General features: G+C 43.6%; 1 protein-coding gene across 1 annotated transcript; it reads left to right on the top strand.

Annotated features, from left to right (window-relative positions):
- Positions 1 to 258: 258 nt before the first annotated feature.
- Positions 259 to 17,869, top strand: bkgd (beta-keto-L-gulonate decarboxylase). Its single transcript, XM_080210517.1, has 8 exons — positions 259 to 373; positions 2,498 to 2,596; positions 4,070 to 4,143; positions 5,327 to 5,428; positions 10,529 to 10,705; positions 12,911 to 13,060; positions 15,577 to 15,690; positions 16,727 to 17,869. The coding sequence occupies exons 1-8, from the start codon at positions 313 to 315 to the stop codon at positions 16,901 to 16,903; spliced, it is 954 nt and encodes a 317-aa protein (XP_080066643.1). The 5' UTR covers positions 259 to 312; the 3' UTR covers positions 16,904 to 17,869.
- The last annotated feature ends 521 nt before the right edge of the window (positions 17,870 to 18,390 follow it).

An 18,390-nucleotide genomic window follows, 5' to 3' on the forward strand; every position in this document is an offset into this window, starting at 1 on the left:
ACACGTTTACCCTGCTAATCCCCCTGACACTAGTGGTCAATTTAGTACGACCAGTCCACGTCTTTGGCCTGTGGGAGGAAATCCATGCAGACACGGGGAGAACGTGCACAGACAACGACCCAAGTTGGGAATCGACCCTGGGTCCCTGGTGCTGTGAGGTAGCAGTGCTAAAATGTTACAGCCTTGAGGTTCTGACCAAGAATTTGCAGATTACACTCGCTTTGACCCAGACCTAGCAATGAATAACCAGGGTCCAAAGAAAGACACTTGTCTTTCTCCGGGAAATTTCATAGTCGGACAGGATTAAGTGCAATGGCTAGATGCGTTGAAAAGTCTGCTTTTCATGTCCCAGCTTTGGAGGAACTTTGTGAAGGTAAAGGGTGATCTGTAGCTCATTCACCACCTGCATTATCTGCACTGTGCAATGCCTTAAGAAAACATCGAGTAAAGTTAGAGTATTTAAAAAAATGCTGATAAATGTTAACAGTAAGTTATCATATTAAACAGGACACTGAGGATCCAGCTATCAATAGACTGGGTCCACAAAACCAGCAAACTCTTGCTGTTAAAAATAAAATGCAACGTCGCTGGTAAGAATAAGAATGGTTGGTCCTGCTTCTGATACAAATAGACCTGATTTTCCCTAGTTTTAAGGATTGGATTAGTCCCATTGGCTGTAGTTTGAATACTGGCATTTTTTCTTTCTCTGCATAATTTTCCAAACCTGGTTAACTGCCTATAATTAGAATTAACTGATCTAGAAATGTCAATTATGAATGGCCGGCAGTGACAACTTTCCCATCCCCAAAGGATTCCTGCAGGAGCTCCTGATGGGGGCGGCACAGTGGTTAGCATTGTTGCCTGCCTCACAGCGCCAGGGACCTAGGTTAAATTCTGACCTCGGGTTACTGTCTGTGTGGGTTTCCGCTGGGTAGTCCGGTTTCCTCCCGCAGTCCAAAGTGTTCAGGTTAGCGGATTGGCCATGTTAAGTCGTCTCTTAGTGTCCCAGGTTAGGGGGATTAGCGGGGTAAATATGTGGGATTATGGGGATAGGATGGGATACTCTCAGAGCGTCAGTGCTGACTTGATGGGCTGAATAGCCTCCTTTTGCATGGTAGGGTTTCTACGAGTATACTCCACTAACATATGTTGATAGAGCATACAGTGAAATGACCCTAGGTTGGATCCACATCTGCAGTGAATCTCTGAATTACTCAGTGGTTTAACCAATAATTGTGGAAGCCAGAAAGGTTTACGTTTTGGTGGCTGGTCTATGTTGTATTAGCTGATCTCAGCTAAGACTTGTGAGCAACAGGTAAAGATGCTGTTAACACATATATCTGTACACCATAGAAAAATAGCATAAAGTTAGGTAGACTGGATATAGTCAGGCACATTGATAACCCACATTATGGAAACAACTGTGATTTTAGTCTCAAACATAGGGCATAAAATTCGCTGCTGCTAACAGAGCAATAGTCAGGGACAATAAAAAGACTGCCTATGGTGTAGGAATAACACCAGATGTGTGGTGTGCAGTGAAGCATACACCACATCCTGAAGGAATGTACGAGGTCCAAGTTATAGAAAGCAAATGGTATACAAGATGTGTTGTTTCTACAACTAAGCATAAAAGGGGGAAAAAGGTCACTGTGATAGTCGGGACAGCAGTGATTAAGTTGGCAAAGGATTGATTACCGCCAATCTGAACTGGACATGTAACAGTGTTAGATGAGACGGATGAGTTTACTAATGCACTCTTGTGATAACAGGAGACATTGTTAGATGGGGAGTAGAGGGGATGGAAACTTGGGGCACCTCGAGCCAATAGGGGAATGACAACACATAGATGGGACAGGGACCACCAATTAGGGGAGAGCAACACATTGCAAAGCCATTACAATGCTTGTAAAAAAGTATAAAATGTGCTGCAAATCTATGTAAGGTGTGCCTAATTTTTTTGGACACCTGGTCTTGCAAGAACGTTAAACAAAATATCTTGCTCCTTCAGAACTTGACTTGACTAAATTGTTTGACTGTGAGCTGTGTTTCTCACAGACTGTGATAGGACACAAATTTGGCCTTTGTTCCACTGGATTACAAAGAAGAAAACTACACCCCAGACTATCGGCTCCATGTGGATGTTGGATGAGGTAGAAATGGACTCAGCAGTTGGCTAGCTTTGCAGCACTCACTGTTAAGGCAGATATGTGAATACTAGTCTTTCCAAACAATGTATTGTGGCTACCTGGTACTCAAGAAATTCTATCCCAGTAATGGAGTCAGTACTTTCAGGAGAGAGGAGTGAGGTAATTATCAAGAAGATAAAAAACAAGATGATCATTGTATGAGGCAAAGTCAGTGGCTGCTAACTTGGATCAAAATAACTTTGATGGATGCAAAAGGGATTTTTTTTTGAACTTACTGCAGGTGAACTGGAGAAAAAAAATACTTCAAGGTGAAATATGTCTTTTCAGATCTGCTGTTTGTCTTTCAGTGCTGCAGGATGGGCTGAAGAGAAACTTTGCAGATGTTCATGTGTCTGTGGTGGACTGCCCAGACTTCACACAGGAGCCATTCTGTTTTGCTGCTGCAGGTTAAGTACAGTTTCAATTGCCAGAGCTTTAAGAATAAAATTCTTAACTTTAGATGTAGGATGCAGATAACAAAGAATTAATGAGCCCTTCTGCTGAGAGAAAAAAATGTTTTTTGAACAGACATTTACTTGGACTGCAAATCTAACTTGCATCATTATTCTGTGAATAATTCCTCTTTATTTTAACAGTTGTAAACCTGTTTAAAGTGAATTGATTATTAGATTTTGTTAAAATAGTGTACAGAGGAATTTCGTCAGAATAGGTTATCAATTTTTTTCCAAGCAGAGCACAATTATTGTGTCTGGTTAGAATAAGAATTACGTGTTTTAGTTTTATTTATGATAAGGAGTAAAAATCTGATAGTTACTAAATGCGGAATATGTATTTGTGAAAACAAGAAATAATTAAATATTTTTCCTTAATCTTTTTTGCTTCTACATTCAATGTCTGCTGCCAGAGTCTGGCTTGTAAAATATTATAATCTATGACCATTCCCAGGGACATGATTAAAGATATATCTTGATCAGCCTACTTTGAAACATAATCAGAAAATGCTGGAAAATCTCAGCTGGTCTGACAGCATCTGTGGGGAGAGAATAGACCTAACGTTTTGAGTCTGGATAACCCTTAAACATTTTATCTTCCTTTCAGATGTTTAGGAATGCAAAGAGCCTTGGCGAAGGGTCATCCAGACTTGAAATGTTGGTTGTATTCTCTTCTTACAGATTGTGTCAGACCTGCTGAGATTTTCCAGCATTTCCTGTTTTTGTTTCAGATTCCAACATCCATTACATTTAGCTTTTATCTGCTCTGAAACATGGTTGATTCATCCTGGAAGGAGTTATTCCCACTTGTGTTTGGCCCATTAAAGACAGTCTTATTCTACTGGGAGGGGTTATAAGACATGACAATTGGATCTTCAGTTTAACTTCTGCTCTGTTAGTTGAGAATCTGTTGTGCTAACATGGAGCTGCTGTATTGAACTTAAACTGAATTGCATCAATGTTCCTCATATTAGTACACTGCTGACTCAAGTGAAAATAGATCTTTGATTCACATGCACTTTGATATGTTGGCTAGTTTGAAAACTGGCTGAATGTTCCATTAAACTGTTAATCATTGCATGCTGTGCAAATCAGCACATTTTAAAAAGCATTGCAGCAGATGTGTGTGGCAGCTGAAGGAATTGGTGTTAATGGAGGTGAAGAATATACCAGTGTCAAAGACATGAATGATGAGGGACAAAGCCCATGGAGAAAATAGCTTTGTGCCTATAATAATATGTTTGTTTATCAATTTAATTGATGTGGGTCATCCAAACACAGCAAGGCAAATTAGATTTCTCTTTGCACTAAAATAATTAGTTTTGCTTTCCATTAGTGTTGACATTAGCATTTCATTCAGTGGAAAGTTTATTTGATCTATTGAATTTTTGGAGTTAACCTTCACTGCAGTATGTTTTTATTTTACAGGGCTATGTGGAAAACCTCGAATAGCAGACGTGGGAGGAGTTCCTTATCTTTTACCTCTTCCACAAACTGACAAAGTGAGGAGAATTTCCATTTGATGAAATTTATTCTTTGGGATTCCCAATCATGCATTTATCTGGGGAGCGGCAAGACGTCCCCAGGATCAAGGACCTTGATTGCGGAGATCGCCACTGCTAAGATCTGCTGGCCATTTGGAGGCTGGCAGCTGTGCATTGCTCAGGAGCACCACTGGGGGAATGGTGCTGTTGCCAGTAATACACCCACCGGAGTACAGGGATTGCTGAAGGTCCCAGCTGCAGGGGCAGATTGGCAGTAAGGGCAGAGGATAGCTTTCAGGCACCCAAGCCCCCTTGTTCTGATGAGGTACCTTTATCTGCGAAACCTGCCCCTTGAGAAGCCTACAAACAAATTTTTACGCATGGTAAGACTTCTGCCATCGGCTGGGTGGCAGTGGTGGCAAGGTGTAGCCCTCGGTGGATATTAATTGGTGGCAGGGCAGGGAGGCTCTCCATGAGCTTTGCTGCCACAAACTCAGTCAGGGCAATGTAGAGAAGGCATTTTCGTGCCTTGGGGAAGGGCATTTAATTCTGCCTAGCAAATCTGTTAAGAGGACTCTACAAGAACCTGCCTTTACTTAACACCTTATAACACAGGCACATGTGCTAGGCCATAGCAGCAGGAGATTCTTAATTGACTTCCATATATTCAACATTTCCCAAACTATTCAATTGCCTTACATAGAAACCCTGCAGTGCAGAAGGAGAGCATTTGGCCCAGTGAGCCTACACCGACAACAGTCTCACCTAGGCCTTAGCACCGTAATCCTGCATATGTACCCTGCTAACCTATGCATCCCGAGACACAAAGGGGCAATTTAGCATGACCAATGCATCTAACCCACACATCTTTGGACTGTGGGAGAAAACCCACACAAACATGCAAACTCCACACAGAAAGCACCCGAGCCAGCATTTGAATCCAGGTCCCAGGATCTGTGAGGCAGCAGTGTGAACCACTGTGCCACCGTGGGAACACAAACTGACGCGTCAAATAGTATAAGGTTCCTGATATTAGGCACATATTTCTTCAACTTACAGCATGGATAAGATACTCTATCAATGAGTTGGTGCAGACTCAATGAGCCAAATGGCCTCTTATGAACTGCTGGGATTTTGTGTACCATTGGGGGAGGTTTATTATAATATAAAGGAACATGTATATTTGTATTTTTCATTACAGATTTATAATCTTAATACGGTTGCTGAGGAAGTGGAACTGCCTGGTGCCTTCATCCTTGGAGCTGGGGCGGCATCATTCAGAGCTGTGGGTGTGAATGCAGAGGTACAAATTATAAGTGTTTGTTACAACTATGATAGCCATTTAGCCTTGATATGATGAACCTGTATATAAGGTGACTTTTGAAAATACCTCATAATACAATTGAATTTCATATTACGTTTATAAGTGACACGTTCTAAACTACATCTGTGAAAGGTAGAGCTGGCTGAGGGTGATTAGGTAAACTTGATGAAAATGGTGTGGTTGTAAACAGACAGTGGGAAACATTCAAAATCTTTAACAAAAGACTAAAAAGGGAAAATGGAAAAGATAAAGGGAAACGAGCAGAAGCAGCATATTTGGACTTCTGAAATGCATTCAGTTAGCTGCCAATCAAAAATGCAAGATAAGGGCCCAGGGTGCAAAGAGATATAGACAGGTTAAGTAAATGAGCAACAAGATGGCAAGTGACATTTAATATGAGGTTATTCACTTTGGTAATAATAGAAAAGCAGAATGTTTTTAACTAGCATGAAACTTTTAAGTATTGATGTTTAGTGAGACTTGGGTGAACTGGTACAAGGACCATATAAAGTTATCGTACAGGTATGCCAAACAGTGTGTTTGCCTTTATTGCAAGCGATGGGAGCCCCCTTGACAAAAAAGTATAGAACTTTGTATAGGACTTCGTTGAGACCTCACCTGAGTGTGCTGGTTTGGTCTCCATATCTCAGGAAGGCTGTACTTGCCTTGATGGTGCTACAGTGAAGGTTCACTAGATTGGTCCCTGGGATGAGAGGATTGTCCTAGGAGGAGACGCTAAGTATGTTGGGCCTAAACTCTCTGAAATTTAGAAGAATCAGAGGTGATCTCACTGAAGAATAGAAGATTCTGAAGGGGCTTGACAGAGTAGAGACTGAGAGGTTGTTTGTTCTGACTGGGGAATCTAGATCAAGGGTGCACAGTCTCAGTTTGATTATTTCGGACAGAGGTGAAGAGAAATGTCTTCATTCAAAGGATCGTGAATCTTCATCGTTGAATATATTCGAAGCTGGGAGAGATTTTTAACCTATGAGGATTGGGCGGGGAAGTGGCTTTCAGGCAAAAGATCAACCATGTTTGTTTTGAATGGTTGAGTAACATCGAAAGGTGTATGATCTGACCTGCTCCTATTTCTTATGTTCTTGAGAAAATAATGTAGGCCATTAACGTAGGCTCCAACTTATTTTAGACATCAGTGATATAAGAACATAAGAAATAGGAGCAGGAGTAGGCCAACTAGCCCTTCGAGCCTGCCCCGCCATTCAATAAGATCATGGCTGATCTGTCGTGGCTCAGTTCCACATTCCCGCCCTCTCCCCTTAACCCTTAATCCCCTCTCTCATCAAAAACCCATCAACCCGCGTCTTAAAAATATTTAGCGAGGCAGCCTCCACCACTTCAACGGGCAGAGAATTCCAGAGATTCACCACCCTTTGAGTGAAGAAGTTCCTCCTCAACTCTGTTCTAAACCGCCCCCCCTTTATCTTGAGGCTATGCCCCCTAGTCCTACTATCCTTTCTGAGCGGGAAGAGTCTCTCCACCTCTATCCTATCCATCCCATTCATCATCTTATACGTCTCAATGAGGTCTCCCCTCATTCTTCTAAACTCCAACGAGTACAAGCCCAATCTATTCAGCCTCTCCTCATAGCTCAACCCCCTCAACTCTGGCATCAGCCTAGTAAACCTCCTCTGCACTCCCTCCAAGGCTAAAATATCCTTGCGTAAGTACGGCGCCCAAAACTGCACACAGTACTCCAGCTGCGACCTCACCAATGCCCTATACAGCCGCAGCAAGACCTCCCTACTTTTATATTCAATCCCCCTCGCGATGAAGGCCAGCATCCCATTCGCCTTCCTGACCACCTGCTGCACCTGCAAGCTGGGTTTTTGCGACTCATGCACAAGGACCCCGAGGTCCCTCTGCACCGTCGCCCGCTGCAGTTTTTCTCCACGTAAGTAATAATCCTTCCTACCATTATTCCTACCAAAGTGGACCACCTCGCACTTACCAACATTAAATTCCATTTGCCATTTCCTGGCCCATTCGCCCAGCCTATCTAGATCCTTCTGTAGACTCTCCCCACCCTCCGCACAATTTGCCTTTCCACCAATTTTGGTGTCATCAGCAAATTTCGACACCCTACGCTCGGTTCCCTCCTCCAGATCATCTATATAAATGGTAAATAGCTGAGGCCCCAGCACCGACCCCTGGGGCACTCCACTAGTCACCATCCGCCAATCCGAATAGCACCCATTGATCCCCACTCTCTGCCTCCTATTTGACAACCAGTCCTCTATCCACGCTAACACCCTACCCCCAACTCCATGTCCCCTGACCTTCTGTAATAACCTCTTGTGAGGTACCTTGTCAAACGCCTTCTGAAAATCCAGGAAGACCACATCCACCGGCTCTCCTCTATCCACCGCCCTAGACACATCCTCATAGAACTCCAGTAAATTTGTCAGACACGACTTCCCTTTAAGGAAACCGTGCTGCGTCTGCTCTATCAAGCAGTTCCCCTCAAGATGCTGTAATGTTCCAGTGATTTGATTGGAGATTACAGTACCTGGTGTGGTACTGAACCAGACAAGGCAGGCAGGCCTCAAGTTTGATCCTTGAGTTAGTCTGTCTCAGCTAAGCAGCACTCATTTTTAAAAACAAAGCACAAAGAAAATTACAGCATTGGAACAGGCCCTTCGGCCTCCCAGGCCTGCACCGACCATCCTGCCCGATTGAACTAAAACCCCCTCCCCTTCCAGGGACCATATCCCTGTATTCCCATCCTATTCATGTATTTGTCAAGACACCCTTAGAAGTCACTATCATACCTGCTTCCATTACCCCCCCAGGCACCCACCACCCCCGTGTGAAAAAAACTTGCCTCGTACGTCTACTTTAAACCTTGGTCTTCGCATCTTAAACTTATGCATCCTAGTAATTGATTCTTCCACCCTGTCCATGCCCCTCATAATTTTGTAGCCTTCTATCAGGTTGTCCCTCAACCTCCATCGTTCCAGTGAGAACAAACCAAGTTTCTCCAACCTCTCCTCATAGCTAATACCCTCCATACCAGGCAAAATCCTAGTAAATCTTCTCTGCACCCTCTCCAAAGCCTCCACACATGGCAGTGTGGCAACCAGAATTGAACACTATATTCCAAGTGCAGCAGAACTAAAGTTTTATAAAGCTGCAACATGACTTGGCAATTTTTAAACTTAATGCCTCAGCTGATGAAAGCAAGCATGCTGAATGCCTTCTTGACTACCTCCTCCACCTGCATTGCCATTTTCAGTGACCTGTATACCTGTAAACCAGATCCTTCTGCCTATCAATATTCTTAAGGGTTCTGCCATTTACTGTATATTTCCTATCTGTATTAGATCTTTCAAAATGCATTATCTCACATTTGTCAGGATTAAACCCCAATTGCCATCTCTCTGCCCAAGTCTCCAATTGATTTATATCCTGCTGTATCCTCTGACGGTCGTCATCACTATCTGCAAATCCACCAACCTTTGTATCCTCCGCAAACTTACTTACCAAGCCAGTTGCATTTTCCTCCAAATCATTTATATACATTATAAACAACAAAGGTCCCAGCACTGATCCCTGAGGAATATCAGTAGTCACAACCCTCCATTCAGAAATGCAGCATTCCACTGTTATCGTCTGTCTTCTATGACCGAACCAGTTCTGTATCCATCTTGCCAGCTCACCTCTAATCCCATGCGACTTCACCTTCTGTACCAGTCTGCTATGGGGGACCTTGTCAAAGGCCTTACTGAAATCCATCCACTGCCCTACCCTCATCAATCACCTTCGTTACTTCCTCAAAAAACTCGATCAAGTTAGTTAGACATGATCTCCCTTTCACAAAACCATGTTGCCTCTCGCTAATATATCCATTTATTTCCAAATGGGAGTAAATCCTGTCTCAAAGGATCCTCTCCAATAATTTCCCTACCACTGACGTAAGGCTCACCGGCTTGTAATTACTTGGATTATTCTTGCTACCCTTTTTAAATAAAGGAACAATATTGGCTATTCTTCAATGCTCTGGGACTTCCCCTGCAGCCAGTGATGATATAAAGATTTCTCTCAAGGCCCCAGCAATTTCCTCCCTTGCCCCTCTCAGTATATCCCATCAGGCCCTGGGGACTTATTTACCTTAATGTTTCTCAAGACCCCAATACCTCCTCCTTTTTGATCTCAACATGACTCAAACTATCTATACACCCTTCCCCAGTCCCATCATCCAGCAAGTTCTTCTCTTTGGAGAATACTGATGCAAAGCTCTCATTTAACACCTCACCCATTTCCTCTGGCTTCATGCATAGATTTTCTCCCCTGTCCTTGCGTGGGCCAACCCTGTCCCTGGGTACCCTCTTGCTCTTTATATATGCATAAAAAGCCTTGGGATTTTCCTTAATCCTGCTGACAATGACTTTTCATGACCCCTTTTAGTCCTCCTTACTTAAGTTTCTTTCTACTTTCCCTGTATTCCACACTTGCTTTGTGTGTGTGTTCCCAGCCTCCTAGATTTGACAAGTGCTTCCTTTTCCTTTTTGACCAGGCTCACAATATCTCTTGTATCCAAGGTTCCTGAAACTTGCCATACTTGCCCTTTATCCTTTCAGGACCGTGGTGGTCCTGAATTCCTATCAACTTGCACTCAAAAGCCTTCCACGTACCACATGTTGATTGCCCTCAAACATCTGCCCCCAATCTACATTCTTCCTTTTGTAGGGCATTGTCTACGACAATTTCTAATTGGCCTAGTCAACCAAATTTTTGTTGCTGTGTTGCAAATATATAACGTCCCAATTTGTAAGTCATTAAAAATTGTAGATTATTATGACATTCAGTTTCCAAGAAGAAGAGGCCAGTGTTTTTGTACATAAGGTGGGGACTCCCAGAGATGCTTTTGTGTTAACAGTGAGGACCGCAGTGACTGCTGTTAAATTCTGATGATTACGAAATTATGTTTGGATTCAGAGCGTTTTTAGTTCATACGGTTTACTTGCAACTGAGTGCAGTTGGAGTGCCATTCTATAGATCTCCAGGTATGATGTGGAAGATAGTTTGCTTACTGATTTTATGTGTTTTGCTTCACTTCAGCTTATGCCCAATGTCTCGACCAAAGCAGGTAGTCGATCTGAAGTGAACCACAGCTACAGTGCCAAAATAAACCCTGCGACAGGTGAATGTATCCTGGAGAATTATGGCGAAAAGTACAAGACTTGCGACTTTGCACTGCTGGCAAACCTGTACATTAGTGAGGGAAAACCAGGAAAGGTGAATAGAATTCCTTTGATAAAAGCAAATTACTGTGGATGCTGGACTCTAAAACCAAAAGAGAAAATACTGGAAAATTTCAGCAGGTCTGGCAGCATCTGTAAGGAGAGAAAAGAGGTGACGTTTCGAGTCCACATAACCCTTTGCCAAAGCTTTGATAAAGCTTTGGCGTGAGTCTTTATCGAATCCTAGAACCCCTACAGTGCAGAAAGAGGCCATTCAGCCCATTGAGCCCACACTGACCACAATTCCACCTACGCTGTATCCTCATTACTCCATGTATTTACCCTGCTAGACCCTCTGATACTAACGGATAATTTAGTATGGCCAATCCAACCTAACCTGCACAGCTTTGGAGTGTGGGGGAAACCCATGCAGATAGCGGGAGAATGTGCAAACTCCACACAGTCACCTGAAGCTGGAATAGAACCCGGATCCCTGGAGCTGTGAGGCAGCAGTGTTAACCTCCGTGCTTCCTTGGCACCCTTTATCAATTTAGCTGAAGGCACTTCTGTTAATGCCTCCTTCCCTCAATACTGTATTGGTAGCCTAGATTTATGTGCTCAGATTCCTGGAGTGGGTCTTGAACCCACAACCTTCGTATTCAGGGGAATAGTGCGACTAATTGAGTCATGGTTAACAACACAGTTTCTTTCATTTTTCTGATTAGCTGGAGAAAATAACAGTGCAGAAAGTTACGGCTGGATTTTCTGCTCCTCCCCCACCCACCCACTTCCATAGCGTGCTTTCCAGCTAATGGAAGCAGCTCACAGGTCTTGGCCACCAGCAGGATCTTCTAGTTCTGCCCATGTCTACGGCCCTTTGCATGGCTCATCTGCCTATTGCTGGGGAACCTGATGTGGAAGGTTGCCTTTGGAAGGACCAACAGATCCCACTGGAGGGAAGGGATGGAAAACCCTGCCCAACATCACGCATGGCCACTTAAAGATATAATGCATGCACTTATCTCCTGTCTTATCCTGAAATGTCTACATTATAATAGGTTTTGTTCTGGAATGTCTCTGCTTACTTATAACAACACTACAATGGTTGAACTTTATCTAAGGAATAGCGTAGCATTGCCCAATGTGTTAGAGGCTTTGGTAGCTTTCCAATGATTACTAAAATTCACCACTACTTAGCTTTCCAGCTCCAAAGTGCAGCCTTTCAAATTATACATGCTTGAGCAAGCTGATATCTGACCTGTGGAGATAGGACAGGCTGTTTTGTCCTCTACCAGGCCTCCCACCATGTGATCTAGGAAGCAAAATCAAGAGTGTGCATGTAAATGATTTGTGGGCCATGTCATTTGAGAGTTTGAACATTAGGTGAAGCGATTGTTTGATTGGGAGATCTAGATGGTGGGTAGGGAATGACATGCCTAAGATAGCATCCCGCTTAAAAGTGACAGTGAATGTTGCTGTTGAATGTTTGTGTCCATGGAAACAAAATATCTCAAAAGGGTTACTTTCTATCAGAAAGATCTTTGGATAACTAATTTTTTCCGCAGGATTTTCCATTGGTGCTCCAGTTTGCGTGTTGCACTGGGTAGTTAATAGCTAATGCACTGTGCTTTGTATATAATAGATAACAGAAAATGCTGGTTGAACTCGGCGGGTCTGGCTGCATCTATAAGAGAGTGAAACAGAGTTAATATTTCATGCCAACAAGGATGGTGCTGTTGATGTCTAGCAAATTGACCCTAAGTAGCAGAGGCCAAACACTAACTCTCTGATTGTTCCCTCTGACTCTGCCACCATACCTCAAGTTATTGTTTAATTTAAAGAAAAGCCAGTTCTGGTGAAAGATCACTGACCTGTAACATTACCTCTGTTTCCCTTTCTATATTGTTATTCAGATGTTGCCAGACTTGCTGAATATTTTCCAACATGTTCTATATTTATTTCAGATTTCCAGCATCCACAGTATGTTGATTTTGCTTTGTATGTTCAAATCTATGTTAATGCTTTTGAAACAGTTTGCATTTAAGTCTAGTTACTGTGCTCATTCCTTTGTGGTGGTCAGTTATGAAGACATTAGCAAATTATAATATGGTAAGAAGTGGGTTGGTTGGTACATTTGTGGTTAATATTGCACAGTGCAATTTCAATGCAGAAATCTAAAGTATAAAAGGATTTATAATAAAATGTATACAAGATTATTTGGACTTGTGGTATAATCTTGTTTCATACTGTTGTTAACTAGGTTGTTGAAGTAAAAAGCAGCAGAAGAACAGGACAGAGTAACTTTGTGAGCTGCATGAGGGAAGCACTTGAACGACACTATGGAGATAAACCTGTAGGAATGGGGGGAACTTTCCTCATTCAAAAAGGAAAAGCTAAGATTCATGTTATGGTGAGTCCCAATGCCTGGAGTGTTTTCTACACAGTACTGCAATTGTGCGGGTCAGTTTAGCTTAGTTGGTTGGACAGTGGGCTTGTGATGCAGAGCAATGCAAACCGTGCAGGTTCAGTTCCTGTACTGGCTGAAGTTATTCATGAAGGGCTGTTTTCTCAACCTTGCCTCTCACTTGAGGTGTGGTGATCCTCATGTTAAATCAGTGAGCTCTCCCCCTTAAAAGCCTATGGTCAGCTAGGACTATGGCAACTTCACCTTTTTACTGCATTGTATATGTCTAATCCATTTAACCTACACATCTTGGGACACCAAGGGGCAATTTAGCATGGCCAATCCACCTAACACCTTTAGACTGTGGGAGGAAACCGGAGCACTTGGAGGGAACACACGCACACGGGAAGAACTTGTAAACTCCTCACAGACAGTCACCCGAGGTTGGATTTGATCCCTGACACCTGGAGTTGTGAGGCAGCTAACCACTGTGCTGCCCGTATGAGTATATGAGAGACAGGGCAGAGTAAGGTGTGGATGGGTAGGAATAAAGCAGAAATATTGAGGATACAGCTTCTGATTCAGGGAATTTAAATTGAGTTTATAACCCAAAAGTATCACCAAATTCCTCAAGAATAGACAAAACATTAGGCAAAGACACAGCAAGGTCTGTAATGTAAAGGAGAAGGTCATCTGCATAAAGTGAGAACCTCTGTGCAATGTCCCTCCCCCATCGTACCCCTGTCATTCACTAGCTATCATGAAATGCAATAGCAAGGAGCTCAATAATTATAGCAAACTATAAAGGGGAAAGCAGGCGCCCTTGCCTGGTACCTTGAAAAGAGGAAACATTTGCCTACCCATTTGTTGCCCCAGGAGTTGAAATGTTCTGGATTGATGGATAATGTTTTGAATTCTCATCAGGGCACCTTCAGGATGCCCAGAGTTGTAACTTTCACACCACGTGCCCACTCAGGAGAAGCCTGTCCTCACCAAATGTTTGCCAAGAGCTTGCCTCATCAGTAAGAATTTTCAAAGCTGACTGATAGAAGCAAAGGTTGCAGGGCACCACATTTCTGAAAAATGTAAAAGCTTGTGAGCTGATGGATTCAGTAATCATCGACCTTATTTTTGTTGGCTAGCTGCTTTCCATAGAGTGAACTGTATTACAGTTAAGAGGGATGGCTAGTGATCAGTGTTATATTCAAGATCGGACTGGTTCCTAGGTGCTGTGAAATGCCTTTGAATCTGCCATGAATTCCTCTTAAACAAGGGCTTCTTGTATTGGAAGCTATCCTGATGGTAGAGGGATTCGGCCAGTTGCAGTATAATCATAAAATCCCTACAGTACAGAAGGACGCCATTCGGCCCCTTGAGTCTGTACCGACCACAATGCCTCCCAGGCCCTATTCCCATAACATAACCTTCATTTACTCTGCTAATCCCCTTGACTGTAGGATTAATTTAGCATGTCCAATCAACCTAACCTGCTCATTTTTGGATAGTGGGAGCAGGCCGGAGCACCTGGAGAAAACCCAGGCAGTCATGGGGAGAAAGTGCAAACTCCACACAGACAGTGACCTGAGGCTGGAATTGTACCTGGGTCCCTGACGCTGTGAGGCAGCAGTGCTAACCACTGTGCCACCATGTCACCCCACCCCAGTGGATAAATATGAGGTTATCCACTTTGGTAGCAATAATAGGAAGACAGATTATTACTTGTATGGGTGTAAATTAAAAGAGGTGGATAGTCAGCGAGATCATGGTATCCTCGTGCATCAGTTGTTGAACGTAAGTGCGCAGGTACAGCAGGCAGTAAAGAAGGCAAATGGCATGTTGGCCTTCACAGTGAGAGCATTTGAATTTAGGAAGAGGAATGTTTTGCAATTGTATAGGGTGTTGGTGAGGTCACACCTTGAATATTGTGTGCAGTTTAACGTCCTTGTCTGAGGAAGGATGTCCTTGTATAGAGGGAGTACAGCAAAAGTTTACCAGGCTGTTTCCTGGGATGGCAAGTCTGTTATATGAGGAGAAACTAAGTCAGTTAGGATTATATTCACTGGAGTTTAGAAGAGTGAGAGGGGATATCATGGAAACTTACAAAATTCTAATGGGGTTAGAGAGGGTAGATTCAGAAAGAATGCTCCCAATGGTGGGGAGTCCAGAACTATGGGTCATAGTTTGAGGATAAGAGGTAAACCTTTTAAAACTTTTAGAGGAGAAATTTCTTCAGGCAGAGAGTGGTGAATGTGTGGATTCACAGAAAGTAGTTGAGGCCAAATCATTATCTGATTTCAAGAAGAAATTAGATATAGCTCTTTGGGTGAATGGGATCAGGGGATATGGGGGTAAGGGAGTAATATTGATTTTGATGATCAGTCACGACCAGATATGGAGAGGAACGTTTTTATTCTTCTAATGAATGGAAGATATACAAAGATAAACAGACTTTTTTAATTTTAGGTGACATCTGTCGTGTTTTGTATTTCTTTGTCTTTAAAGTTGTTGAGTTTTTTCTCTAGCCCGAGTTTTCTTCCTGTCCTCTGAACAGTGATGAGGCTGTAAACAATTGGCTGAAGTTCTTTGACATGAGTGCTCCTCTTATCTGCCAGTCAGTGTATGTGTCCCGGGATCCAGTAAGTGCAAAAGTCTGATGTTTGTAAATGCTTGTCAGGAATTCTATTTTCCTTCAATAACTTTTTAAAGTTATTTAATGTTTAACCTAAATTTGATTTATACTTTTTCTGGGTTCATTATAATTTTAATAGATCTCGCTGTCCAGCTGGCACAGTGGCAGTGCCCATCATTGGTCACTGGACAGCCCGGCAGTACCAGTTGGGCAGTGCCGAGAGGGTGGACCCTGAGTGGGGGCCATAACAGAGGATGGAGGGGTGGGGGAAATGTGCAGGGTGCCTGACAGGAGCGGTGGGGTCGTGGTGGCATGGATTGTGAAGGTGGTCTTGACAGGACTTGGGGGGGAGCATGTCAGGGGTCAGGCTGGAGGACACAACGGGAGTGCCCTGATGCCAGTGACTTGTGTCGGGGAGGAGTTGGGGGAAAATGCTGTCGATATAGGATTACCCCAAAGCCCGTGGGGTGAGGGAGGGGGTCTTCCTTGCGAAACTGCACCATAGCATTTTATAGCCGGGCTAACCAGTGTGTTTCATCCCATCCCCCTGCTGCCAGAACCGGCCGGCAGCTCCCAACTCTCCAATAACGTGACTGTGAATGGGAGGATTGCAGTGTGGAACGTGCCTGAGAGACTGGCGCAGATCACTCCTGTTTTCTCACCATTATGACACTTAGAAATGTCCTGGGAGAAGTTTGCCCTTTATTTTAGGAGGTCTTTTGATGGATAAATGCAACATACAGTGTAGCACAAAGCCATACAGATCAGAGGATGCCAGGCTCAATACTGAGTTAGTGGCTGTCAGCCAAGACAGCAATTAGTTGGTCCCGGAGTGCGTTAGTTGGTTCAGGTACCACATAGGTGGTCCAGTTGCCCCAGGACTGTGGACAGGAGTAAGTTAACATTCCAGCTATACATAACTATGTAGCAATTCCTGCTCAAGTATTTGCCTGTGTAGGTGTCAGTACCTCCCAGCTGTTGGTTCCTGTGATACCCCAGCAAAAGGTTTAGAAGGTACTAGCTGATCTGTTTTCTTTTACAAGGGATTTGACCTCCGTGTGGAGCACACCCATTGTTTCAGCCATCATGGAGAGGGTGGGCACTATCACTACGACACTACCCCAGACACAGTGGAATACCTGGGCTACTTCTCGCCGGCAGAACACCTTTATCGAATTGATAGGCCGGATAAAAGTCGCAAACTAGGATGGGAGCAGTAATAGTTCCAAGCGATCATTTTGACAATGTAACAAGGCCTCCAGCAATTTATTCAGTAATGCTGTGAATGTTGAATTTTCAGTGCCATCATTAGCATTGAAGTAAAGCTTGTTGATTAATGTATTAATTATTTTCTACTATGTCAACTTGAGTTGTGAAAATCAGTCACTGGTTTAATTGTGACATTTGTCCTCTTTGTGTTTAGACAGAGCATTTTGAAATGTGTGAACTTTGGGTGAAATAGGCAGAAATATCAGGTCTGTTGCTGTTTGTCTGTCACTGGGGATGAGGAGAATTTGTTCGTAGTATATAATTTCTTCACTGGGTTATGGGTATCAGCACAGAAAGCTCAGTGACGGTGCTGGACCACTATTCGATATGGTTCTTTAATTTGTACTGGTATAATCTTCAGAATTTATTATCTAGAATCATAGAATGCCTACAGTACAGGAGGAGGCCATTCGGCCCATCAAGCCTACGCCAACAACAATCCCACCCAGGCCTCATCCCTTGTATTTACCCTGCTAATCCCACCAACACCCAGGGGCAATTTAGCATGGCCAATCAATCTAACCTGCACATCTTTGGACTGTGGGAGGAAACCGGAGCACCTGGAGGAAACCCACGCAGACATGGAGAGAACGTGCAAACTCTACACAGACAGTGACCCAAGGCTGGAATCGAATCTGGGTCCCTGGAGCTGCGAGGCAGCAGTGGTAACCACTGTGCCATCATGCTGCTATGTTTATGGTGGTGTATAAAGAATGTGAATATGTTGGGTGGAATTTTCTGATTTTATTTTGCAGATGGAGCACCGGGTGTGAGAAACTGGGTGAAAGCTGTATCTTTAGGCTCTTAGTAGAACAAAAATTAGGGTGACATCAAGCTGGTTGAGGTGGGAGGGGGGTGATCTGATTAAGAACATAAGAACATGGAGCAGGAGTAGGCCATCCAGCCCCTCGAGCCTGCCCCGCCATTCAATAAGATCATGGCTGATCTGTCGTGGCTCAGTTCCACATTCCCGCCCTCTCCCCATAACCCTTAATCCCCTCTCTTATCAAAAACCCATCAACTCGCGTCTTAAAAATATTTAGCGAGGCAGCCTCCACCACTTCAACGGGCAGAGAATTCCAGAGATTCACCACCCTTTGAGTGAAGAAGTTCCTCCTCAACTCCGTTCTAAACCGCCCCCCCTTTATCTTGAGGCTGTGCCCCCTAGTCCTACTATCCTTTCTGAGCGGGAAGAGTCTCTCCACCTCTATCCTATCCATCCCATTCATCATCTTATACGTCTCAATGAGACGTATTAAGTCAACGACTTCAGTTTTTCAAAGATTGGGGTGCCTTTTTTAAAAGGGCTTCCTGATTTTTTTTTCAAAGAAGAATCCCCCTTCACGGAACTGCCCCAGCAGTCATGGAACCCACCGAGGATACCACCCTCCACCCAAGGAACACCCACTCAAATCCACTGCCCCTCCTCCCCCATACA

The sequence above is a fragment of the Carcharhinus amblyrhynchos genome, chromosome 23 (assembly GCF_965287045.1).
Source record: "Carcharhinus amblyrhynchos chromosome 23, sCarAmb.v2.hapA, whole genome shotgun sequence".
NCBI lineage: Eukaryota > Metazoa > Chordata > Chondrichthyes > Carcharhiniformes > Carcharhinidae > Carcharhinus > Carcharhinus amblyrhynchos.

What these genes read in the sequence shown, in the direction of transcription:
- bkgd (XM_080210517.1), top strand. Translation starts at nt 313, where the DNA reads ATGGCTAGATGCGTTGAAAAGTCTGCTTTTCATGTCCCAGCTTTGGAG. An exon ending in GTGAGGGAAAACCAGGAAAG is followed by an intron (nt 10,706 to 12,910) that starts GTGAATAGAATT and finishes GTTGTTAACTAG; the next exon opens with GTTGTTGAAGTAAAAAGCAG. An exon ending in AAGCTAAGATTCATGTTATG is followed by an intron (nt 13,061 to 15,576) that starts GTGAGTCCCAAT and finishes TTTTTTCTCTAG; the next exon opens with CCCGAGTTTTCTTCCTGTCC.